Source organism: Chlamydotis macqueenii, chromosome 6 (genome assembly GCF_036417535.1).
Source record: "Chlamydotis macqueenii isolate bChlMac1 chromosome 6, bChlMac1.mat, whole genome shotgun sequence".
NCBI lineage: Eukaryota > Metazoa > Chordata > Aves > Otidiformes > Otididae > Chlamydotis > Chlamydotis macqueenii.
In genome coordinates this window covers 9,023,977-9,051,535 of record NC_141561.1, presented here as the reverse complement: position 1 = coordinate 9,051,535, position 27,559 = coordinate 9,023,977, and the positions used below count along the sequence as shown (strand labels likewise).

The 27,559-nt window shown below is 39.0% G+C and overlaps 1 protein-coding gene across 1 annotated transcript in view; it reads right to left on the bottom strand.

Annotated features, from left to right (window-relative positions):
- DPP10 (dipeptidyl peptidase like 10) overlaps positions 1-27,559 on the bottom strand; it is a 244,241-nt gene that overhangs the window by 138,710 nt on the left and 77,972 nt on the right. Inside the window, exons 5-6 of the mRNA XM_086750569.1 lie at positions 24,111-24,205; positions 12,547-12,621 (exon numbers count right to left, since the gene is read on the bottom strand). Coding sequence (XP_086606695.1) covers positions 12,547-12,621; positions 24,111-24,205 — 170 coding nt within the window. The remainder of the gene's footprint in view (positions 1-12,546; positions 12,622-24,110; positions 24,206-27,559) is intronic.

Genomic DNA, 27,559 nt, shown 5'->3' with positions numbered 1-27,559 from the left:
AGGACTAGAGCTAGTAAGTCCATTGCATCTGCCAATTATCTAAATATATAAACAAAGACATAATCAAGTTGCGTAACAGCTTCTGTTACTTAATGACACAGTATGAAGACAAGGACAGTTTTTCCACATGCAAACCTTTCCTCAACTGATCTAATAATAGGTATAGCCTCTTCCTACTAATCCTCCACCACGCTATGTTTAGAAAAAAAGGTGAGGTTTTGCAGGAATGAGCTATATCAAGTCATAAATCCTCCATTAGAACTTGAACAGGAGTTCAAGTTGCTGAATGGAATTTGTTAGATCAGTTTCAGACACAGCAATTCCCAGAGGACAGCAAAGAGACAAGGAATTGTCATAGGAAACACTGAGATTCAGATCTGCTCAACACAGAGCACTGGTTACTTATTTTCTCTACTCTGTGACTCTGGCCAGCACAGCCGGTGAAGATCAGGGAGAGGTGCAAAGGCCCTGTTCATCTTCTAAATATTCCTTCATCACAAATCCCCCCCCAAAAAAGAACAGTTGATGTGAGCAGAGGCGGCACCAATCCAATGCTAACTCCCCATGAGGGAGAAGGAGAAGCAGAAGAACGAACTTGCTCTCACTCTCCTACGCAGCCTCTTAGTCCTAAACACGCTAAAGGCAGCATGTTCACATACACGTCAGCACCAACGATGATAGAAGGGTCTTAAAAGAAACCATGGACAGATTAAGTTGGCAGTGACAAGAACTTGAATCAATTCTTCTCCCAGCATCCACAGGAAGCAGCTGAAGGTCACAGTCAGGAAGCTTTCCACGGGAGGAAAAAGTAGTTTTAAAATATCTTTAAGATAATGACACTGCAGACAGCAATTAGAACTACTACAAGCTGACAGCGCACCAGGGCCAAGTGAATTGCACCCAAAATGCTACAGAAAATAACAACAATTATAGTGAGCTGTCAAAAGTCTCTGTCATGGCTGTTCCTAAATCGAGGGAACAGCAAGATGACTAATGTTCACAAAGGTGCAAACAACCTACAGAACTAAGGGCTGACTTACAGCACCGATGAGCCTTTGAAAACACCGATAAATCCATCCTCTGCAAGATCCTGCTGAAAGTCCTAGCGGCACGCTGCCTCATTCATTGTCCACCCGGCTGCTGCTGTCACAGGACAAAGATGACTTTATTACATTTGTGTGACAGGTAGACAAGAGCCAATCCAAAAGTCCATTTTAAAGTCAATGGAAAAAGTTCCACTGACTTTAATGGCATTTTCATCAAGTTCAGGAGCAATAAGCACTTCAGGTGCCTGCTAGACAAAGGCTGTTACTTAAATATAATGATATTGCCTGCACAGTGAAAGATAATGGAAGAAAATTAAATTCTGATGTGTTTGCACTTGTTTACTGAAACGTGACAAGCAGCTTCAGAGCTCCCACAGCACAGAACGCCCTCCAGCTCCAAGATCATTTTTGTACGGGCACTTGGGAGGAGCAAATATTCTCTATGGGACAGCTTTTACACATGTTCGCTCCTCTTCTAGACCATTTGCCATTGTTACACATTGTCCTTACCACAGGTACCAACATTTGAACTTGTCTTTGGGGCGACTAATTTTTTTTCCAAAATGAGGTGCTGGGATTTTAAGATTTCACCCTACTTGTTTTTTTTTCTGCTTACGAAAACAAGCAAAGAAAAAAAGCCAACACCCCCCTACTCCAGCAATTTCAGTGAACACACAATACAAAAAGGCTCTCCTTCAAGGCTAAAAACATTTGTTGATTAAGAATGTTACGGTTAAACTTCCAGTTTGTGCTTTAGATTCTTCTGAGCAAGAACTTGCAATTCGGAATTAAAAAGCAGTTGCAAGTCTTATCCACCGCTGTGATTTTTTTTTTGTTTCAATTCACTCAGTTTTTTCCAACTTGTCTATTTTAAGCAAAATTAAATTATTATTCAACTGCGCTGCTGATAAAGAGAGAATTATGCAGAATAACTGAAAAAGCAGATTTATTTTTTTCCTCTCTCACATTTTAGAATAATTGGTTTCCAGATCTAGCCAGCCTGTTTGACTATTTAATCATAATAAGTAGTAACTGTGAATCTTCAGTGAGAGCTTAGTTTTTTCCTTCTTCTTATTTTCCTCATTTTGCAGAGCACAAAGATTTCAGAACTTCTTTCAACCAAATCTGATGGCTACAGTGAGCATTTTATCTGTTCATGTATCTGAAGAGGCAGAGAATAAGATATCTCATATAAACAAAGGTATAGAAACATTTGGAGATTAAGAATATAAGTTAAAATAAAAGAAAATTATGAATAATGTCATTGAGAATAGTTTAAGGAATATTTATGTATTATTTGTCATTTTATGAAACTGGACATTTGGGTAGACATTTGACATTTGTTTTCTTTCTTAGGAACTGTTTCAAAAAAATAAATATTTTTTTTTAGATCTTGGGAATATTTATCTCAAGGGGGAATACTGTGGACGTGATAATACTGACTCAAAGATTCACTCAGGTTGAAAGGATCTCAGAAAGCCATTAGTCCAACTCCCTGCACAAAGTGGGATCAACACTGAGCCCAGACCAGGGGGCCCAGGGTTTGGTCCAGCTGGGCCCTGAAAGTGCACAGCCTCTCTCAGCAAAGTTTAATTACACTTGATTGCATTTAAGCAATGAAATAAGATATGCATATAACATTTCGGGGTTTTGATTTCAAGTCAGTGTCACTGATAGACTTCAGTCAAAGATGTACGGCAACTCTGATGAAAATACACAAGTATTAAATTTTATATATACTTCTGCTTTGTCCATACTGTTATTTAAATTCTAGGTTATTTTCAAACAAATATTTCAATCTATATTTATTTAAACATATGCATAGATTTATATATATGTATATTTAAATACATCCTTATATACATTTAAATTGTGAAAAACAGCAGGGCTCCTCTACACAGAGATTTGGTTCAGCTTTTTAAAAGATATTTTTAAAAAGCCTAGCATCTATGCTATTACTGTGACTTCAACCACATACTAGTACATCAATCAATATCGTGGAGTAACTCTACCTCTTAAAAATAATTTCTAAAATAGCAATTAACAGTAAAAAACCAAAATATTTCAAAAGATGAAAACTTTGGGCTTCTAGACTGTGCTTAAGCATTCAATTTCATATATCAAGTGCATATTTTTTTCTTAGCAAATGTTGTTGCACTTAAAGACCAGAAATTCACTAAGTCATTACCAGTTTGTATACTACTCCCTAACACTGCAGCCGAAGAAAAATGTTAATTCCTTTTGGTATAAAATTCATGACCAGTAACACAACATTCACGAGTTTGGCTGCAAGACTAAAATTCTGAATGTGTGATCAATGACTATTTTAAGTGACCATTTGGGATAACATTCATCAATACTAATGGTATCTTATGTAAAAGTTTAATGAGAAAGCTACAATGCATATCACATTTCTCAGTAAGATACATTATTATAGAATTTCACATAAGAGGATATTATGAAAAATGAAATAAAAGCAAAAAACTCTGTTGTTTAAAATTTATTTTCTAAGTGTATTGAGCACATGAACTGGACTGTAGGCATTTGTTAAGAGCACTGTCCTTTAAGTAATTCAATCTTGTTTATGTTCACTACACATAGGAAGAGTATGTCTTTAAGTTAGATCCGAAATAAGTAATTGTGGAACATACTGATATTTACATCATAAAACACATACATGGCATTTTCAGTAAAACGTTTCAACATGATGGGTCAGTCAGATCCACGGAGCGATTCTGCTCCTCGGAAGTCATTTATTCACTACATTTGAAGACTTGAGCCAGCTATTGTATTTGAGAAATCAATAAGTGCAGCAGTTGAACTAACAATGATTCATGCTCAGGGTAAAACCTGTCATAACTGAGAGTTCTGTAAAATATTCTTTTAGTCCATACAGTTTTGGTAGCAAGGAAGGGAATTATTATTTCTTGGGAGCATGGAACAAAGAATTTTTAAAAACAGATGGGTGTATCAATTGACTCTAGTTGCTTGTGATAAACTCAGGCAGATCTTAATCCAAATTAAAGCTCTACTCAGCTTTTTCAGCTTCTAACAGCTATTAAAACAGTCTCCAATTAGGACTCCTAGCAGTCCTTGCCCTGTTAGTTATTCAAGCTGTCCTTGGTTTTTTTTATTATTTTAAAAAATCTTATTTTTCCATTCAGCATTGCTGAGGAAAACGTATTCTCATAGATCTTAATAAAAATGTCCCTAGTACCTCATCTTCTAAAAAGACACATACATTACAATGTAATTGTAAAAATGAGCTTTCAGTTGTACACTATTTCTCGTAACATCATTAGTACATACAACAGATTGTAGCAGGAGGTAACTGGAATTAAAAATACCCACCTTTTAAACTCAGTGCTTTTTTTGTCTATGGGCTGTGACGGACAAATTCTTCACTTAAAATGGACACTTCTAGGACATTTCTGGATATTATCAATGCAGAGAAGAGAAACAGGGAGGATGTGATAGGGTTGGTGGTTTCACAGCAGAAGCTAGAACTTACGCTGTATAAAATAAATTGTTCACAGATTAAGGGATCTGCTGACTTAAGTAGTGTAATATTGCCTATTTATACAATATTAGCGCACAGGAATCCAGTCTCTGTGGATTATTATGTGATGCAGCAATACGACCACAGGAAAAGCACAGTTATGTCAAGACTGAGTTTCTAAACCACTTGATCTTGGAAACTCAGTTGGACACTACCCCAGTCTTCCTGAAATAACAGTATTCATACTTGATAAGACTGACAGTATTCTTGAAAATAAATATCTTTTTCTGTCAATAAACATTTCATTTGAAAAGCTAAATGCCCTAGCATCCATTTTTGCTGAACAATAGCAAAGCACAATGTTCTTTTTTCCATACTGTCTTTGAAAAAGAAGTTGAAAACATGAACTCTGATTTTTCAACTCTGGCAATTCTGAATGAGAAAAAAAAAAAGAGCAATTATAATTATTTATTTATTTTCTTACTTGAGGTTGAACAGCAATCCTATAAGTATCAACAGACCAGAGAGACCCAGTAAATTATTTGAAAAGCAGGAACACTTTGTCTCGTGCGGTTGCCTATGAAAAGTGGAGGGTGATCTGCCTTTTTTAACTGAATGTGCACATATGAATCAACAAGTCAGCTGATGAAACCAAGCACTTTCCAGAAGAAATTTTAAAAATCTTTCTGAAAAACAGGTAAGTGGATGTATATGGACATGTATGTGACATGATAGCTTTCATATTAGGTTCACAGAAACAGTGGAAGCATCCACAAAGCACCCTGGTTTCCCTACCTTCTATGTCAGATTTTTTTTTAAAGAAAGAAATTGTGACAGTTCACTCCCTGTTCTGCAGGCACTCATAGTAATGCCCTGGCAGAGAGCAGCTCCACCATCCCATCACAAATATGCCAATAATGTAAATACAATAATGCACATATAAAGCCAAATAATGCAAAAGATACGCAGATACTCCAGGTATAACTCTGCTACTCCTAAAAACTAGTAAGGTAGTGAACCATCTGATGAATTGGGTGCAATCAACATGGATGAAGCGAGGAAAGGCTGTTTATCAGACAAATACTAAACAAACATCAACACTCAGGGTTCTCAGCATAAAACACATCCTTTTTATTTTCCCCATCTTCTGTTTACAGAGACTGGTGGTTATTATCTTTTGCCATATAATTTAGACAAAACCCTGGAGAGACGTGGGGCACAATGTACTCGTACGAATACTTACTGCTATGCGATAATTCACGATAGCACGTACTGTCACCAAATTCACTTTGCCTGATTTTACTACAAAGCACATAATCATCTCAGGCAAAGACTTTGTCTTTTTATATCTTTAAAATATCTTGTATATCTGTGGAGCTATCTAAAAGAAAGTCAAATACACATAATAGTTGAGTAGTATGCCAAGATCACCTACAGGCTAGCTATTATGCTAACAAATTCTAAACTATCCAGTTAAAACTTCAACTCAAAGTAATACCACACCCTTTAAAAAGGGAAAAAAAATGAGTAGCCCAATTCTATGAATTGCTCAATATCTGACCTTTCAAACATCCAATCTTGTCATACCAAAGAGAAGAATAAAATAAATAAAAAGAAATATTTGTAAGAACTAACTTCAAATTTTGGGGGTGGATCTCACTTAAATTTCCCTTCTTATTTTTTCTCTCTCTATCCTAAAGCTGTTAAAACTTGGTCTTTCAGGTTTTTTTCATGAAAGATAAAGATGAATGGGAAAGTCATGTCTGGATTGGACTTTTATTCATGATCTTGTGATTTCAGGAGTATGCACGTGCATGATTTGTTTCTGGACTCATCTCAAAATGAACAAATGAGAGATCACCCTGAGGACCCAAGAAAATACATATGAAAAAAAGGTTTATCTAAAGAAGCACACATTTCTGGAGGAAAAAGTTAACTGCGTGAATTTTATAGCCGATCTTGACTTCATAGAATCATAGAATCATAGAATGGTTAGGGTTGGAAGGGACCTTCAAAGGTCATCTAGTCCAACCCCACTGCAAGGAGCAGGGACATCCCTGACTAGGTCAGGTTGCTCAGAGCCTCATCCAGCCTGGCCTTGAACGTTTCCAGAGATGGGGCCTCCACCACCTTTCTGGGCAACCTGTTCCAGTATTCTATAACTCGCATCGTAAAAAATTTTTTCCTAATTTCTAATCTAAATCTACCCCCCTCTATTTTAAAACCATTACCTCTCGTCCTATCGCAACAGGCCCTGCTAAACAGCCTCTCCCCATCTTTCTTGTAGGCCCCCTTGAGGTACTGGAAGACTGCTGTCAGGTCTCCCCAAAGCCTCCTCTTCTGCAGGCTGAACAGCCCCAACTCTCTCAGCCTGTCCTCATAAGAGAGGTGCTCCAGCCCTTTTATCATCTTCGTGGCCCTCCTCTGGACCTTCTCCAACTGGTCCATGTCCTTCTTGTGTTGGGGGCTCCAGAACTGGACGCAGTACTCCAGGTGGGGTCTCACCAGGGCAGAGTAGAGGGGCAGAATCACCTCCCTCGACCTGCTGGCCATGCTCCTCTTGATGCAGCCCAGGATGCAGATGGCCTTCTGGGCCGCAAGGGCGCATTGCCTGCTCATGTTAAGCTTCTCATCCACCAGCACTCCCAAGTCCTTCTCCTCAGGGCTGCTCTCAATCCATTCCCCGCCCAGCCTGTATTTGTGCCTGGGATTGCCATGACCCAGGTGCAGGACCTTGCACTTGGCCTGGTTGAACTTCATGAGGTTGGCACGGGCCCACCTCTCAGCCTGTCAAGGTCCCTCTGGATGGCATCCCTCCCTTCCAGCGTGTCGACGGCACCACACAACTTGGTGTTGTCGGCGAACTTGCTGAGGGTGCACTCTATCCCACTGTCCATGTTGCCGACAAAGATGTTGAACAGGGCCGGGCCCAGCACGGACCCCTGAGGGACGCCACTCGTGACCGGTCTCCACATGGACATTGAGCCGTTGACCACCACTCTCTCAGTGTGGCCATCCAGCCAACTCCTTATCCACCGAGTGGTCCGTCCATCAAACCCATGTCTCTCTAGTTTAGAGAGAAGGATGTCGTGCGGGACAGTGTCAAAAGCTTTGCACAAGTCCAGGTAGATGATGTCAGTTGCTCGTCCCTTGTCCACCGATGCCGTCACCCCGTCATAGAAGGCCACCAGATTGGTCAGGCACGATCTGCCCTTGGTGAAGCCATGTTGGCTGTCACCAACCACCTCCTTGCTCTCCATGTGCCTTAGTGTGGTTTCCAGGAGAGTCTGCTCCATGACCTTGCCAGGCACAGAGGTGAGGCTGACCGGCCTGTAGTTACCTGGGTCTTCCTTATTCCCCTTTTTAAAAATTGGGGTTGTGTTCCCTCTCTTCCAGTCATCGGGGACCTCACCAGACCGCCACGACTTCTCAAATACGATAGCCAGTGGCTTGGCAACTTCATCCGCCAGTTCCCTCAGGACCCGCAGATGGATCTCATCAGGACCCATGGACTTGTGCACCTTCAGGTTCCTTAGATGATCCCGAACCTGCTCTTCGAGTACAATGGGCAGTTCCTCATTCTCGCAGTCCCTGCTTGCACCTTCATAGACAGCACTTAAATACTGTGGTCCAGATCACTGCTGGTGTAGGAAGCTTTTTGTTATTCCTTTCTAAGGAGTAATCTTGTTGAGCAAATATTGTTTCCATGTGTTAGAAGACAGATTTCATTTCATCTTGTTGTGTATGTTTCCAACCATTAGCTGGTGCTCCAGATAATGCTCTTCAAAGTCAGATTTTCATAAGAACTGTAAACTATCCTGGTGAAAACACCTGCACATATTAACACCAGTGTCTTAAATAAAAATAAGACATAAGATGTAATTTCTTTAACTTTTTTTTTCAGGGAAAAAAATCCAATAATTAATTTAACTGACCAAGATGATTACTAACAATTGAATATTTAGTTTCCACCTAATTTGTAGAAAGATTATCTCCTAATGCAGAACAGATAATCATAATTTAGGACTTCACTGAATTTTCCCCTCACAGAGTCCTCCGATCTACAAACTACTGAAGATCCTTTCAGACCACTCATATAAGCCAGTATTGGAGGCAATCTCTGAAAGCTTGATGTGAGCATGTCGCTTCTTGCTGTTCGCCCTCCGTTCATTGTATACTCTGATCAGTACTCCCTATCATTATCCTCTGAAAACAGACACAGCAGCAAAGTAATGACGCACATTGGCACACAGCAGATAACTGACTTCTTTCTCTCGAGTTTTCTTTGCTTCAGATACCATGTTGGACACTTGTCTTTACTGTAATACATTAAACTACAAACATTCAGAAACACTTTTCCAGTATTTTTCATTCCCACTGAATGAGTGATTCTTAGATCTAAAGCTATTTTTCTCCTCCCTTTCTAAAGAGGATTGGATTATTCTTCATCCTGATCTCACTGTAAGAATTATTAAAAGCTATTTTCACAGTGCTTTAAGCTAAATACATCATTTTATTAAAATTCTCTACTTAAAAAAGATTAGTTTGAAGCCCTAATTCAGGAAAATATTTCCTTTTTTAGAGAGCGTATAAATGCTTATGCTTCTAAACTAGAGCTGAACTTTAATCTGGTTTTTTAAGCACATTTCTGAACCAAGAGCCAAAAAAACCTGCACATAATTCATCTTGTATTGAAAGCAGAAAATGATACATTAGTAACAGTGAAGAGAATAAAGTAGGAAAAATTCCTGAAAGCCAGTATTCAAAAGGGATTTGAAAGCAGTACAAGGAAAGGACAGTTTGTAGGAAAAAAAAAAAAAAAAAAAAAAAAACAAAATCACAAGGAAGGGATTATTTAACCAAGTGATGAAAAAAAGGGGAGTTACAAAGAAAGAGACGACTTGATCTTACACTTCTTCACTTGCTCTTCTGCAGCATATTACATTCTAGCAAGAGCACGGAGAGAACATGCCTATGAAGTGCGAGCAAAAAGCCCCACTAATATCTGGAACAGAGCTTATTTTCATCTCATGGGGACTCCAGGGACAACTCACAATGTAAAACCTTCTGCTGAGGGACAATGAAGTTCCCCAATGGTAAAAAAAAAAATTTCTTAGGACCTCAGTGCTCACTGCACTGCAAATTGCAAATTTACTGCCCCATTCCTTACCATTAATGCAAGAACAGAGTGTCTGATTTCCATTTTCTAATCAAAACTATAAATCAGGTTTTGGTAGTTGTGAATAATACCACCAGCAGAGTGAGAAAAATTTTAAATGTCATTTTAGCACAGTCCTTATTAAAAGCAATAGTGAAATAACCTTTCCTCTGAAAATCTCAACTGGCTTAGGTGCTCTGCCTCTCAGAGCATCACATTCTTTTCTCATACACTGACAATCTTCAAAGGAAAATCAAAATAAAAAAGATATACCACTTCAAAACTATCCCCTCTCTGCATACAATGCATACAATGGTTTCCCTGCTGCTGTGTTCACACTGTCCCAGAAGAATCAGGATGGCAGGACATCCAGCAAGAGTGTTATGTATTCGTTTCTCAAATTAGTTCCTACTTACTGATCTGCTTCCTTGCAAAATGAGACTTTTTCAGCGATGCCAACCAAATTACTGTCAGTAACAGAAAGAAAGTCTGAATTACCCACAGTCAATCCATGCAAGTTTTGGCAAAGTCAAAAAACTTGGGAGAATTGATGAAAGCACTTCAGAGTAGTGGAGAACTATGGAGTACTGCAGCAAAGAACACACATAAAGTACCTCTAAAATTGCCACAGCCTTCTGTTGAAAAAGAAAAAGCCAGACAGCCACAGTCCCTGTGCCAGTAATACTGGCTTACATTCTGTGACCTGCTATGATAGAGATGGAGGGATTTTGATGTCCAGAAAGCAATATACCATACTTTGAATTCCTCAGCAAAGGAATCTTCTTCCATATGAAGTTTAGAGAGCTACACCAAAACAGCTGCTATGCGACATGAAATGGGTTTGTTCTCTATTAAGCATGATTTAAATGATTCATTCAATTATTACTTTTCTATTCAAAGATGGCTTATTTTCATGCAGATTTATGTCCTGTTATGCAGAGAGGATATTCTTAATTGTGCTGAAACAACTGCAAATTTAATTAAAGTTTGCCATTCCAAGCATAAAATAGATTAAAGAAAATGCTGACAGCAGTAAAATAAATATTCAACTATTTAATTTATATCAACATTTATTTTTAATCCAAACATCAAAATAACCTTGCTTCTAATTACAATTTCGTGATAAAATGTCTCGAAGAAACATTTGTCTCTGTTTTTCTCCAATCTGTTCAACTGAAACACACTAGCTTATTTATAAAACTGTTGATTAATAAATCTTTTCCAGCTGTATTATATGTTACAAAGAACACAGAATAACGTATGTAAATAACCATTACAATTTTAAAAAACCAAAGCCTTCAAAGTCTGCAGAAGCAGAAATCCCATCAAATACATTACAGTGCAATTATATACCTAAATCTTAATAAAAAAGGAAAACTAAGGGGCAAACACAGGTAGTAAAGTTCAGGGGTCTGTGGCGATTTACAGTAGATGGTGAGATCAACTAAAGGCTTGCAACAAGTTATCTGGAATGTCTCATACTGGGTATTACTAAATACTCAAGCATGTGTTGTAACACATGACAATAAGCAAATCCTCAATTTCATAAAAAGTTACACTGAAATGAGATACAAAGAAAAAATCTGGCCTGATTCTACTGAAATTAATTTGAAAGACTCCAATTAAGTTGTTTAATATTAATTTTAATTAATTATTAATTTTACATATTGTAAAAAGAGCTTGATCCAGAATTCACTAGAATTAACAGAAGAAAACCCACTTGGATCTAGTTCCAAGTAAATAAATGATTTCACGTCAACACCTTTAGAATATTTCAGACCAGCTTTCAGCACACTTTCCAGTTTGCAGATATCATTATTAAAGCTGCAGGTATACAGATCAATACAGCAACATTACCAGGAGGCCAGCAAGGTTTGTACACCAACCCAGAAATGAATATTTTATTATTCTAAGAATTTCAATCTACAACACACAGCTATTCTATTATCCATTATCAACAAAAAACAATAAGTAAACTACTATACTGTAGAACAATATGATAAACAATAGTAATCTTGTCTCATTTCTGAACACTGACTTCTGATACTAAGGTCACAGGTATTAACAAGTATTTATAAATTTTACTGTTCTAAATTTGAAAAAAAAAAAAAAAAAAAAACCAACAAAAAACAACCCCAATCCAACCCAAACTTACTTCAATAACCACTGAGTCTATTAATTCAGAACTACTCTGTAATGAATAATAGCTCATATTTAAATAGCACTTTTTCTAAAAAACACCAATATACACAGAGGAAATTCATGAAACCATTTTTGTTTGTGTTCAAAGATATATTTTAGAAAACTCTGTATGGTATTATTGATTGAAACTCTTTTTTGACAACATAATAGCCTACAAAATCTCTACATTATGTAAGAAACAAAGAATACACTGCATTATACAGTCCAAGACTATCAGGTTTCAGACTACTGAAACCAATGATAAAACTTCCAGGACATGAATCAACCCATATATTTTTTTTTTTTTAGTATTGTTCACAAATGACATGTACAGCTGTTTAAAACAGTAAGGAATACCAAAAGACAGGCTTTCACATAATCAGCTAGTAACAGAACAGTTTAAGGATTATGGAATACCTACTACATAAACTGGCATGACATTTCAGAGGAGCCATGGCAATTTGCCTCAACTGAGAACCCTGCAGTACTTCTGTACGCACCTAAACAGATCCTTCACCATCACTTCATCAGAAGGTTTTGGGAAGAGCAATCAGGAACATGATTAATGTTATATTATGTGGAATTGTAGATTAAATATGCAAAAGAACAAAGGTTTCAGAGCTACGTTTTAGAGGCTCTTTGATTATGAATAGTTGGCTTACCTGTTTAACATCATACGCAAGAAGAACAAATCTTAGGTCTGGTGAAACTGAGTATCTCGATGCTTTGAACGTTACCTAAAATGAAGTAACAACAAAAGTGAGTTTGCAATAAGAAGGATAATTTTTTTACAGATTTTCTTACAGCTAATTTAAGAACTTCCTGTTCATAAGACAAGTCTGGTTTAAAACACCTACGTAATTTTCACAAAAGAAGGACTCGTATAATTCTTAGTCTAATTTGTTGGTATCGGTACAACAGCAACAGATGAATCTGGCTTTGACACTAGATACCAATTAAGAAGTTGATGAGTTTTCTATCATGATTGTAAGCACTAAACTCAAGGATTAGGCTTAAAGATAATAAACAGGAAAAAGAATAGGTGTGCATTATGTCTATTGCTTTTCTTTTAATGCCACATACATAAACATTTTTAAAGACAACATGAACAAAGAAAAACTCTTTCTTATAAGAAAGGAAATGCTATCGTGGACAGCAAAGTGAAACCTAACATAGCATTATAAAACTAATATTGCTTTATATCTATCCAAGACTACATGACACCTAATTGAATTCAGGGCTGTAATTTAGTCAAGGGGTAATGTTGATGTCAGAAAGAATTTAATGCATCTAATGTATGAGGAAGATAAGAATGTGCTTTAAAGTGTACTGAAGGAAAAAAATTTAAATTAATCTCAAGACATCTGTTTGCAGAATGAAAGGAAAAAGGAGAAGAAGTGAAAAATGCAGATAAGAAGAGAAAAAAAGTAGGATAGAAAAAATAAGAGAACCACAAAGGTAGGAGATGAAAGAAAATAAACGAATAGCTATGCAGAACAAGATCTACCCACTATTCAAAGGAATGCTTTCCCTGATTTTACTTCTTGAGCATCCTCTTCTGTTTAGCCTAATCCCAACTGCTAAACTAATGAATTCAACAGGGCTTTAAGGTACACAAACCAGAAGTCACAAACTAACACATTCAGAGTAGCTTAGGAGTTATTAAAAAAAAAAAAAAAAGAAGATGCCATGTTTTGATATACAGATTAAATTCAAGTTCCTAGGTAATACAATAAGAATCAAGCTAACCAAAGAAATCAAAGGGAAAAAAATAGTTTTGAAGACAAACGCAAGAGCATGACAGTATCAAAAGTTAGAACGGAAATCTGCAATCTTGAGGAAAAAAGAAGGGGAAAAAAACCTAAAAGCATCCTTTTGTATCTACAAAGAATTCAGAACCGATTTATACTGTGCTCAAACTAGGTTTTATGAGTTAATCATCTTTAAGCAGAGACTATGTTAATGTTAATCTATGAATAACATTCCCTTTTCTTGGCACATCACCGAAAGCATTTCTAGATATGAAACTTCTTTGCTTTCTAGCAGTTTATTAATTATTGCCCCACTACCTCAGTCTTCAACAATATATAACCCAGGCAGCTTTCCAAATTCATTCTCAGGGAGTGTGGTGCTTACCAGTTCACACATTTAGTAAGAATCTTCAGTCAACTCCACAGAAGTAATGATGCTCTTAATGCAAACACCCGAGTAGCTCAGCTGCAAACTATTGGCAGTTCGAGACAACATCAGCAAGAGCTACTCACAAGTGTAGAGTCTTGGGGATTCGGAATTTAAAATAATTTGAATCCTACTGAAGATGACCTTGTTCATTCAGCTTGCACTCACCTGCAAAATTCTGTTTGCCTCCAGAAATGCCTCAGACACATGGTGTACATGCAATGCCAATAAGTTATAATCTCTTGATTGAAGGTAATGGTTTTGGCAAAATAGTTTTATTTTTGTTGGTTTAATGGCATTATTCTTATTAAAAGGAGCATAAGGTTGTTTCATACTTTTTAATGTTTGACTTAAGAAACAAGAACATAAAAATTAGACCAGCAGGAATCATGTGGTCATTGCCAAAGGTGATAGCAATGCCGATTTCTTTAAACTATCATAAAAACATAATTAGCCTATATTTTTAAGTTGGATTTACAATCAAGCCTTTAAGGAAATATATGTTTAATTCTAATAGAATTAGATTTGAGTGACTTTAAGTCACTTAAAAGTGATCTAATGTTCCTTAGAGGTCTGTTTTGGGGTTTTTTTTGGTAAAGACGAGCACAGTTGTGGTGATAAATTCACAAACTGTCTACTTGTATGCACAGAAGCAGCCCTTCTAGATTAATAACAGGGAAAAAAAAAAACAACAAGCACTTGATTCATTCCTCCTGCCTAACATGGCAAGCAAGCTCACAATCTGTGAGTTCACTAAAACAAAAGACAGATTTGGGTTTTTCCCCACAAACATGTCCAAGGTATGTCATCAACCAACAGAAGGCTGACTCCATGAGTGAGGAGATACAATCAGCTGGTGATGGCCTGAAAAGAAAGTTTCAATCCTTGCTGTAGGAGGTGAGACATACACCACTCAAGCCCTTGGGAGACTGTCTGCTGGGACATTGACTACAAGGATTAGATATATTTATTCTTAGAAGAAGTTTGTGAAGACTCTGACCCCAAGGGTTTGTTCTCAGGAGAACATATTTTTGAGTTTTAGAGAAAGTGTTGGAAAAATACCATATCAGAAACATTGGGAATTAAAAAAATCTCAGGTGTCTTGTTATCAAGAATCTGGAGGATGCTTGTTCCACTACCATGTCTGCATATCTGCAACTTTTCAAGCTTCTTGCTTTGTCAGGAGCTGTTGAGCCTTTGTTCAGGAAGACAGATCTAAATGCTGCCCCTTATGCCTCTGTGGTTCAGCTGTGCTTGATCTCATAGCTCTGGACAAATAAGCTCTGAAACAGGGAGAAATACAACTGGCTAATTAGGCATGGTCCCTGGCTGCAGAAGCAGGGCTGGTTTCCCTCTGCATCACTGCACAGCATCAGCTAGTTAGGAGGCTGGGGGTAACTCAACACGATGCCGCACTCTGCACTCTATAGACATCCTTATCCCCTTTCCAAACCACAACAGAAGAAAGGCAAAAGAGAAGGAAAAATATTTGTCAGTTCTACCTAGCCACACTAAGACTTAAAAATCCTAGAAAAACCATCAGCCATTTGCAACTAGAAAACACTTTGACTAGATAAATTGCTGGAATCCCTAAATGAGTTACATTTTACACTGTTGCATAATTCTGAGCCAAAAAAAAATATCTTTTAAACACCTGTGCACTGTCTCCCCTTCTTAATTCACAAATCTACCACAAAGAATGATCCTGTATTGCATTCCCCACCCAACCACAATCCCCACTGACTATATAATTGGTCTAACCATACTAAACACTGCATTTCTACGATTCTTTGAAATACCTCACGTGAAAGGAATTTTAATTCTTCTGACAGTGACGCATGATGTGATGATCCCATGGACAAGCCATGAGTGCTAGTTTCACTGTCACCATACACTGCAAAGGCAAAAGCCAAATGGAGGCAAAAGGACACAGTACATTTGAACAGTCTTTTGCCCTTCAGCTTTCCAGCTTCCTTCTCTCATGCACACTCCAAATATGTCTTGCTAAACATAATTTTGCATGAAAGGAAAAGAAGATGAGAAAAGCTTGAGATAGTAATAACGAAAGGAAAACAAAAAGCAATTCTGTAACAAATAAATATAAAGGACGACTTCCCCACCCGACAAAACTGGCTTTTCTTCCAATTTTCCATACAGTTGATTAAAAATGAAAACAAAAGTCCGATGAACAATATATTCTCAGCTTTGATTTCTAATGCCAATATTTTGCATTGGTGATTTTTTTTTCCCAATTTGCATTTTATGTGTTTTGCTGTTAACAGAAATGCCCATTACGATTGTGTTTAACAAAAGTTTTAGCCTGGGTTTAGGAGCTGCATCCTCAGCAAGGGCCCCTTGGTATCAGCTCCCTTTTACTTCCGTTTTCTTAAAGCTTGGTTCTGAGTTACTGCTGTGCTGGCTACATCCTTCATCTTTGCTCTATTCTTTCACCTACTGTAAAATACTGGTTTTACTATTTTTGTGGATTTTAACTACTACAACATCTAAATCAGTACCTTATTCACAATCTTTCAAAAATATACTATATAGCAGACAGATGGAAGTTACCTATAGCATAGTCTAGCCCGGAGCTGTAAGAATGCAACCTTAACATCTGTCAATCACTTTATAGTACTCTTTTTTTCATACTTTCAGTTGGATTGTTTTAAGTGAAATAATACATCACAGTTAAAACTTATTATAGAAAATTTTCACTGTTGTTGCTTTTTTTCCTTTAGTTTTACTCGTCCTTCTGTTTCAGTTTGTTGTTCTTGTACTTATACTTTTCCCAGAAACATACATCGTCCGCACTCCTATTATTATACTTGTCCAATTATTGTTTAGTGCTCACTTTAAACACATTTAAGCTTTAAAATTTTTTGTTGTTCATACAGGATAAAATATTTCAAGACCTCTAGAATGTTACTTTTAAGCCTGGTGGCAATACCGCTACTCTCTATATCATGTACATACTTCTGTATGAGAATTTTAACGTAACAGTTAACTGAACAGCGATGTATGGGAGTTCATTAGCACTCAGCTCAACTTATCAGCCAGGCATTGACCAAATGGCAATGCCTAAGAGGAATCAGATGGGGCAGAATTACTCTAGCTGCAAAATGAGAAGGCATTTGGCATGTAGCAGTTTCCTCCGGTGGCACCAGCAATCAAGGGAACAATGGGATTTTCCGTCCGCTACCACAGCTGCGACTGCAAGGTGAAGATGGACCACGGGAAGGTGAGATGAGACAGCAGCCGAGAGCGGAGCCTAGCAGAAATGCAGCCTTGTGGCATAAAAACAGGGGACCTCTGAGAAGAGAGTAGGTTGTAATTAGGAAAATGTACAATAATTAGAATGTTGAAAAACTTGGGTTTCCAAGGTTACATTTCTTAATACACTATTTCTTGTGTCCCCCGAGCATTTAATCTAGATCCAAAAATGCTGCAATGCCATGTTTGTAACTGTTAACAGTCAGGTTTCCTATCCGGGGTAAAAGACGAATATGTCTTAAAACATGATCTAAGCTGAACTCTACGCTATGGATGTCGGCAATTCGGGACGGGTGGTTCTCAAAAACACAAACCGAATTCCCCAAACCCACCTGAAACTCCCCATGTAGTCCCAAGTTACCTTCACACACATGAGGAGGTGATTGTAGGACATAAAAAAGACATGAACAGACCTGTGCAGCTCACGGGAGCCTCGCACCATTTCCTCCCTAGGAGAAAATAACCTCTAACCAGTAAATCACAAAAATATCCCCCTCCCATTCCTCATCTTTGGTATCATTAACCCTTAATTGTTTTCTATATCAAGGAATGATCTCATCAGGACTACTATTTGGAGAGCTACCCTAACCTGACAGTTCGAAGTACTTCCCCTGCATTTTTTTATGCTGAAATCTCCTTCACTTGGACAAAAATCAACGGCCACCACCAAACCACAGTGACTGCAAGCCCTTACATCCGTCACGCTTTCCCATCTCTATGCACAGCGGTGCACTGCAACAATAAACCTTAACTCATAAAACCCCCTCTTGCTGAGGGTGTTATTTAACATTTAGAGGAGCATGAGAGAGCAGAGATAATGTTGCAATGTTCATAACCACCTATTTACAACATGTGTGGGTCATTAAAACGTCCAACGTTGCAACAATTACTAATATTTATGTGGTTATATAATGTCATTTAATGTATTTACCATTATTCAGCCTTTCATTAATCTCTTACGCAAGGCTCTTAAAATATAAGCATGTAAATTACTCTTGCAATTAAATCTACATTAATCAACAATGGAACTATAATTGTATTAAGATACTGCACTGAGTTTCCCATCAAAAGAAGAAGGGGGTGTGCTGGTGGGGAACACAAAACAAAAAACAAACAAACAAACAAACAAAAAAGAGTACTATCAACAAGAAGGGCTGTTTATGAGCAATGCTCTGTAAAACACCACAACACAGTCCCTGCCAAAAGCTCTGCTCAGACTAAAATGTTCATCCTCTGCTTTTGGCTGCAAGGCCTCCACAGGGCTTTCACAGCTGGGCTGCTGCAGCCTGATCACGATTCATCAGCCAAGGCTGCTCCTGCTCCGCTTGCCCTTCTGACACCACCACCTAATTAGCAGGCAACAAAAAGTAATCCTGCTCTCTCCATCCTTGTGTAAAAAATGGTCCACAGGAATGTGACTACACAAGATGCTCTAGGGTATGCTCCTGGCGAGACCCGGGTTTTGCAACGTAGTAATATTTGTTTGCTGTGCACCAGGATGCAGTTTCCCCTTGAGCTTGAAAAGAGTTGTGGAAAGGCAGTGAAATCAAGGGGGAGAGGAAGTCGGGAACTGCTGGGTTTAAGAAGAGTCCAATGCATACAGCTGGGGGGAAGTTCTTGTAAATACAAAACACTATCCTAGAGTCTCCAAACTGAAAACAATTATACTAATATCATCAGGCATTGCAAATGAACGAAAAGTGTCTTATTTGATGAGTCAAAGTATATCCCATCATCTACACTGGAAGGGCTTAAGGAGTGACGCTGCACTCATTTCTGACCTGGGATCCCAGACTGAGAGTTTGTCAGGGTGCATGCACAGCATCCAGTTTTGCATGCATTCTCCACAAAAGCAGTGGAACTGAAAACTAACAGTATTACAATTTTCATAATTATTTCAGCTTTTATTAAGAGGAAGAAAAGACGACAAAATCTCTAAAGGCTTCCTTCAGAGGATTCAACAAATTTGGCAAGTACCATACCAGAACACACAGTCCTTACACACGTTTTCTCTCATATCTGTGTTGGCTTTTTTCATTTTGTTTTGGATTTAGGGACTGTAAAACAGACTAGAGAGGCTGAGCTAGAAGCATGATAAGGGACCAGATGGACAACCTCCCCTGAGCAAAAGAAACTATGCGGTCCCCATGCTCTCCTCTCCAGCTTAGCCAGATCTTGTGGCTGGGTTGTGTGTGAACTGGTAATGTGCTCTTAGTGACTTCATGTAACAGTTGATGGCAAAAGGTATAAATAAAATGCTTGTTAAATAATGAAACTGCTTAGATAAATGTGGCATAATGTTACTTATTCTGGAACTATAACGTGACATAAAGTATTGCTAAATGCTGAAAAACTGGTAGGCACGTCACTTAGGATCATGGTGTCAGGCACCTCAGATAGATGACAGAGAACATATTGTAATTGCATATCGAGGCAGCATCACAAACATCAGGATGCCACACAGTGATTAATGTCTAGGGCTTTTTTTGGCTCCATTTAATAGAAGACTTACCCAGCCTCCAGCTGCTAACATTTATATGCCTCTGTCTCAGAATATTAACTGTTTACTAGACAGCCTGAACAGGATGCGCTACATGAACGTACTGAGAGGATAAATATGTATTAGAAAACATCTTTAAATTATGACCTTCAGAGATGCTATAGATACTCATTGTGCTTTACAAGCTCTTGTCACTTATATCAATGTATTTGTTACCCATAATATTGCCTTGCTAATGGCTTAATTATATAAATGTCAGATTGTTTTACTGATAGGTTGATTATAGAAAAGGATTCAGTTTGAAAAGGACAAATAAAGTACAGTGATTTCTTCTACTCTCTGAATAAAACCTAATGAAACTGGAAAAAAAAAAATACTTTTAACTCAGGAACTTGGGATACATATTTCCCTATGGAAGAGAAACAGGCATCTCAGAATGCCAAAACACTAGCCTTTCTTCTTTCCAGGGCATGCCTATTTTTAAAGGTATTGTTCAAAGTGTTGTTTTTTTTTTTTTAATCTTGTCTATATATAACATACGTTGTTAAAAAAAAAAAACCTGCAGTCTACTTTTTTGCTGATACACTTGCATAGAGGCTTTTCAGTAGGCCTACATTTGACTTTTAGACAAAAAGCAACACAAAGAATAGAGGAAATGTACTTTGCACAAAAATGACAGTCTTTAAGATGCAAAAGAAGAGCCAGTGATCTGTACACAGTGGAAGGCTGCTTCAGGGGATTAGTAATGAGGAAAAAAGAAAAGCCCTTCAGAGCTGCTGGTTCAAATACAGCCCAATCAGTAGTGACAAAGAGTCATTACTAGCCCCTTGCCTCCGTGCAATGAGTTTATCACGGCAGTTCAATTTTCAAGAGACAATTATCAACATTACGAAGAAAAACCTGCCACTTCCACGGGCAGATTGAAAGCAGACTAATAATTCCCATCAAAAGGTGACTCTTCCATGACTAAAACTCTTTGATAGGGAAGGATGAGGGGACTTGCACTGCTACTGCCTATGCTGGATGTGTGCTGTACTTTTTATTAATACAAGACAGCTCTGCAGAGTCATTAAACCAGCACCATTCTAATTATGCACCAGTGATTAAGCAGATGTGACACTGAGTGAGAAAAATGTCTGATTAACGATCCAGGTGTCTAACTTTGGAAGAGTACATTTAGCAGTGTGAATTTGGGGACAATGGAGCTTAGAAGAACAGGACAACTTTTGATTTTAGTGGTACAGTCTTGCCCCTGTAATGTTACGCTCTCATGTTAGGATTGCCAGCCACCTTCTCAACAGGCAACTCAGCACAGCAACATTTATCATTGTGCACACCAATGAACTTACTGAGTCTTCTGCTCTGCTTTCAGCTTTTTATTCTACTCCAGTATGAATAATCATTGCTGGGATTCACTTTATTCACCTCTAACACTCTTAGCTTTTGGCTGTGTACAGAGAGGAGCTTTGCAGGAAAACACCACACATGTTTTAATTTGTCTCTGTTCTATACATAATTGTTAAATGGTTGCTTGAATACCATCCATTTTGGATCAGTTTCCCACATCTAATTAAGAGTAGGTATCTAGAGTCCAGAGCTCTCTCAGTCTGAAAAAAAAAAAGAAGCCCAGAGAAGAGCAACTTTGTGAAAAGAGGCAACATTCCCAGTGTGAAGCAGCCTGTCCATACTGATCCATCATTACTTGGCAAGACTGGTTTAGCATAATGGTCTGAATAGCCCATCGTTCTGGCATTACATTTGACATTGCATGAGCCAAATACTCGCAGCCAAAAGCGTAGGAATTCATCTGTGAGGAAACTCAAGTCTTGTCATTAAAGTCAAGTTTTACAGCCAGGGATGTCCACGCAGCTGCTTGCATTCAAGTTACACACTGAAGGCAATACATTGCCCTGACTCAGTTAATCCTCTAGTTAGCCAGGCAAGTGCTCACACACACACACAGATAAGGGGGAAAACGCTTCTGCAATACTTTGTGGTTTGCACGTTACAGAAATTCACCTTTTCACCCACTTTTAACTGTGTCTGCCAGTCTTTTTTGGGGTAGGAGGTACTCTGAGGCACATCGCAGCATATGGAAGGGGGCAGCTCACAGAAAGGGAGCCTCAACACACACTCCATTGAAATACAGTTCTCTCCTCCCTTCTCCTTTATCTTTATGTTGACCTAGGAAGTCAGTGTCAAGTTATTTCTCCTTGTCGTAGTTCAGCCCTGATCAGGACCAGACTATGCAGTCTCTCTCTCCAAGAGAATAGGGGGAGATGATATAAGAAAAATGGCTCAAGGTTTGAGATAAGGACGGGGAGAAATCCTTAAAGTTACCGTCACGGGCAAAACAGACTCGACTTGGGAAAAAATACTAATTTATTTCTAAAACTAGCAGGAGAATGAGACAGGGAACAAGATAACCTCCCTCTGCCCCCCCCACCCCGAGCGGCACAGGCAGGGGAAGAGGGAATGGGAGTCGCGGTCAGTTCATCACGCGTTGTTTTACACTGCTACTTCATCGTCAGGGGAAGAACTCCTCACATTCCTCCTCTACTCCATCGTGGGGTCCCTCCCATGGGCCACAGTCCGTCGTGAAACTGCTCCGGCGTGGGTCATCTCTGCCACGGAGTGCAGTCCCTCCAGAACAGCTGCCCCAGCGGGCCCTCCACGGGCCACAGCCTCCTTCAGGCCTCCACCTGCTCTGGCGTGGGGTCCTCCACGGGCTGTAGGTGGATCTCTGCCCCTCCGTGGACCTCCATGGGCTGCAGGGGGACAACCTGCTCCTCCATGGTCTTCACCACGGGCTGCAGGGGAATCTTGGCCAGGAGCCGCATTACTCCTCCCCCTCCTTCTTCACTGACCTTGGCATCTGCAGCAGTTCCTCACAACAGGCTGGCAGATGTCTCTCAGGATCCTTTTTACTTCTTATTCACTTCTCATCTCCTCTCCACTTCTTGCAGCTGGGCTGGGCCCAATTGGGCCCAGTCGGCTGCCCGGCGGGAGGCCAGAGGGTGAGGCCTGCAAGGCCCACAAGGCTTGTGCCTTCCCCTCTCTGCCCCCGCTCAGCTGCTTCACATCTTCTGTTTTTTTTTCCTGTTTTTCCCTTCTTAAATACGTTATCACAGAACATTCTGCTACCAATTGGCTCGGCCTTGGCCAGCAGCGGGTCTGCCCTAGGCCCGGCTGAGTCCACTGAACAAAGGGGAGCGACTGCTAGCAGTTTCCTAAAGAAGCTGCCACCTTAGGTCTCCCCTCACTAAACGAAACCAGAACACTCCTGAACCTCTGCTCTCCTCTTTCAAGTCTGAGGAGTTAGAAGAAAAGGCCACCAGGAGCTTTATGCTTTGAAATTTGTAACCTGTATCAGCAAAGGCCAGGAAGAGACCAGGAATAAAATCATCCTTTGTAAAAAGACCACTGATGAAAATAAGTCATCCTTTTGGGTCTGCAGGCACAAAAGATTTTACTAAATAAAAAATACAGGGATTAACAGTAACAACCAGTGGTCTGCTTGGAGTATTTATGAGGAAAGATTGACAAGCCACACATTTATGGTGTAAAACCCTGATAAATGAGAATTACAGGGTAGAATATAAGCGGTATCACTGAGAACAACAGCACCAAGGAAGGCAAAACAAAATGTAGAATAAGGCATTAAAACATTTCTTAGCAATTACTGCTAGTCAGAAGCATATGCAAACAACTGATGTATATACTATTTACTGGTCAAGTGGAATAATCTCCAACTGTCTAGTTTGCAAGTAAAGCACAGAGGAACAACTAAGCCAGAGATTAACAGAACTAGGAAATGAATTTTTCTTTGCATATTTAATTGCTCAATGGACAAATCTTCATATGACTTTTGAACACTTTTCCCATTTTCCAATAAGGAAAAGCTCTCAATATTTTGAGTAGCATTCCCCCATTTTATGAAATCTCTTATTACAGTAGGCACCAGGTAGATTCACCAGCACATATGCCAGGCATGATCCTTCAAGTGGCTTGAACAAAGCATGGACTACAGCCAACAACATATCTTCCAACATCTTGGTTATTTAGACATAGGCTAAATAAAAAAAAAAAGAATAACTTCAGCCAGAAATCATGCACTGACAGAGGAATGGATTATACTTTCCATTTATAAATATTCCGCTCTAGGTTATAAACATATTTTCTGTAACTTTTCAATATTATACTCTCTCACTCCTGTTGCAGGAAAAAAATGCTAGCAAACTTCCACTAAGAAATGAGTAAATAATATATATTACTTACAAAAGTTGTATTTTCCAATAATAATGTGGTTGTATTTGTTTCTACATTCAGTTCAACAACATGTCCATTCCTATTTTTATACACCACTGCTGTATCTGCAACAACAAAGGTATTAACAGTTAGCAAACACATTGGGTATTTAATACGACATCTGTAGAAAAAAACAGCGTATTACAGTCATTAGAATATCTTTTTTACAATACGCAAACATGATTGAGAAAAGAATTGCACTCATAATATCTAGTTTTGTTGATTTGCCTCATGAGCTTCAAATATATCAGTTTATGCCACATAGTATGTTTGCCTCACTCAAAAATATTATTTCATTTAAATGGAAACATTTTCTGTGACAAAAATGGGATAGCTGTGAACAAAGTGACACCTTGAATGTAAAACCGCTCTTACCTAGACATCACTGTCACTCAGACATCAACATCCAACCATATTCACTATGAAAAGGGCCATATACCAAAGTAAAGTTTTGCAAAGAAAAAAGCAAAAAGCTTTTGCTGGATACCATATTCACACGTGTCCTTAGAAGTGATTCTACCAAAACATCTGTACTGTTCTGTTTCTCTGGTTAACTGCATTGGCAAAGATGTATACTGCATCCTAAGACAGTCCATGTTCTGCATGATCAGTGCTGGGCCACAGCATACCAGATCATCACATAAGTCAGCAAAGTCACCTAAGTTACAGAAGTTAACAAAGGAGGGTTAGAGCCAAACAGGTCCATTTGTAGAACATTTAAAACGTTGTGGGCTAAACTGTCATAACTATTGCCTTCTACCACTTATTGATTTATAAGTTTCCATAAGAAAAAGAATCAAAATACACCCGGAACTAAAGGAAAAAAAAAAAAAATTACAAAATTAATTGTGGCTCCTATGAAAACGGCTTTGTATCTGTTTGTATCAATACCTGCAAAATTACCAAGAAATATATAATAACTACATAAGCCTTGATTTAAAAAAAAAAACAAAAAACAAAAAACAACAAACTAGTTCCAAATTTCCCTCTATTTCTAATAAGAGATTGAAGAGATTGAGTGCTGATTCTTTCATGTTATTTAAAACCCATGTAAGAGACTTCTATTTCATCAAATGAAACTATTTTGTTATAAAAATGTAGAAAGCACAAAGAAAGTTCTAAATCAAGACTAAAAGAAACAAAAAAAACCCCCACGTTACTAATCCTCAGTTATATCTGAGAAATTCATTACAGATCCCTGAATTTTATGAAGTGGGAAGTAAACACGACTAGAGAAAAAGGTTATGCTATCATAAAAAATATGCTTCGCTTATTCAGAAGAATGTAGATGTATTTTAATTGACTCCACAGAAACTCTAGATATACAGCACTGGTGAATGTCCTCTGGCACGTTCTGTGAAATTAATGAAGCCTCATTTTAAGAGCTCACTAAACTATTTCAGGATCACGGCTGGGAAGTGGGGTAGGATTGATGGAGTTTAGGACAGGATTATCAGAGCTGTTGCTTAGGAAGGAAAATCAGATTGTGAAGTGTGGAATTAATAGCAACTTCTTGTAAAGAAAAAATTTCAAATATTAATTTTGAATAAAAAGAGGTACTAGTTTGTAGAACATTATTGTGGTTTCAGGTTACTGGCTACTACAGAACATTAAAGTCTTTGCCACTCCTTTTAGGGTTTTTTTGCATGTATTTTTCTAGGTACACCAGCACTGAAAATCCCAAATTATGTTGTACCACAGTGCCACGCAATATTATAGAAAAAATAAAGTTGTCTGGACAAAGAGCTGTCCCCAGTTATGAGTAAACCATAATGGGAGAAATGGCATGTACAACCCAGAGGCATTGAACAGCCGTCAACAACTAGCCCTGTTCATTCCTCCTGCTTGAAGAGTGCTCTAAACAATGCATTTTTGGTCCATAGGTGACACTAATGCGCTACCCAAGTCCAAGCAGCAGCATCAGAATGGAATTCCTCCTCAGTTACCTACTTTTCTACATGTCATGTACGTTTGGCCAACAGGATTTATAGCATCATGCCTCATTAACTAACTCTACCAAAAACATTTCACTCAAATAATGAACTTCCCGTTAAGATTGCTAACAGGACCACAGGTAAAATACACAGTCCTAGGGCTCTTCTTGTAAGTCATACACACAGTGTGAAACAGCATTTGGAACAGCAAATACTGTGAATGACATGAATTAAAGCCTTTGTTCTCAAGTTAGAGGAAAAATTTATTCAAACGATCAGAACAGAAAACTGAGAGTCAGTATCTTCAAAAGGCAGGCTTTACTGGACAGTAATTATACCTCTCACTAAACCCGGGCTTTCGTCTTTATGTTGGATTCAGTAGTTAACAGAAGTGCATAAATCAAATGAACGCTTGCAAAATGCATGGAGATTCTCAGATAAAAGATTATATCAAAACACCGTGCAAGTGTTGAGCACAAATACAGTCTTCAAAAGTAGCCATATTAACTTATACAAAAGTCATTCCAATCGACAGCCTGTCAGGCCAGATAACGTGATAGTTGATGGTCACAGAACATAACGATAATATTTTCATTGATAGCGCAAATGTAAATAAGAGCCAGACATACATTTGTTTTGTTACCTATGGTCAAAAAGTCTACAGAAGAAAATAATACCTAGTCCTCAGCATTGTCCATTTGCAGCTGTTTAGAGAAGTAGAGTTCTGTCGTGGTTTTCTTTAGTGAGGGGGGGCCTAAGGTGGTAGCTTCTGTAGGAAACTGCTAGAAGTCGCTCCCCTTTGTTCAGGGGACTTGGCCAGGCCTAGGGCGGACCCACTGCTGGCCAAGGCCGAGCTGATTGGTAGCAGAATGTCTCGTGATAACGCCTCTGCGATAACGTATTTAAGAACGGGAAAACAGAAAAAAGAGAGAGAGAAGAGAAGATGTGAAGAAGCTGAGCAGGGGCAGAGGCGCAGAGGGGGAGGCGCGAGCCTCATGGGCCTTGCAGGCCTCACCCTCTGGCCTCTCGCCAGGCAGCCGACTGGGCCCGACTCAGTCCAGCCCGGCTGCAAGAAGTGGAGAGGAGATGAGAAGTGAATAAGATGTAAAAAAAGATCCTGAGAGACATCTACCAGCCTGTTGTGAGGAACGGCTGCAGACGCCAAGGTCAGTGAAGAAGGAGGGGGAGGAGTAATGCGGCTCCTGGCCAAGATTCCCCTGCAGCCTGTGGTGACGACCATGGTGGAGCAGGTTGTCCCCCTGCAGCCCATGGAGGTCCACGGAGGAGCAGAGATCCACTTGGAGCCCGTGAAGGACCCCGTACCGGGAGAGGTGGATGCCTGAAGGCAGCTGTGGCCTGTGGAGGGCCCGCTGGGACAGCTGTTCTGGAGAGACTGCACCCGTGGAAGAGATGACCCACGCCGGAGCAGTTCCACGAAGGACTGTGGCCCGTGGGAGGGACCCCACAATGGAGCAGGGGAGGAAT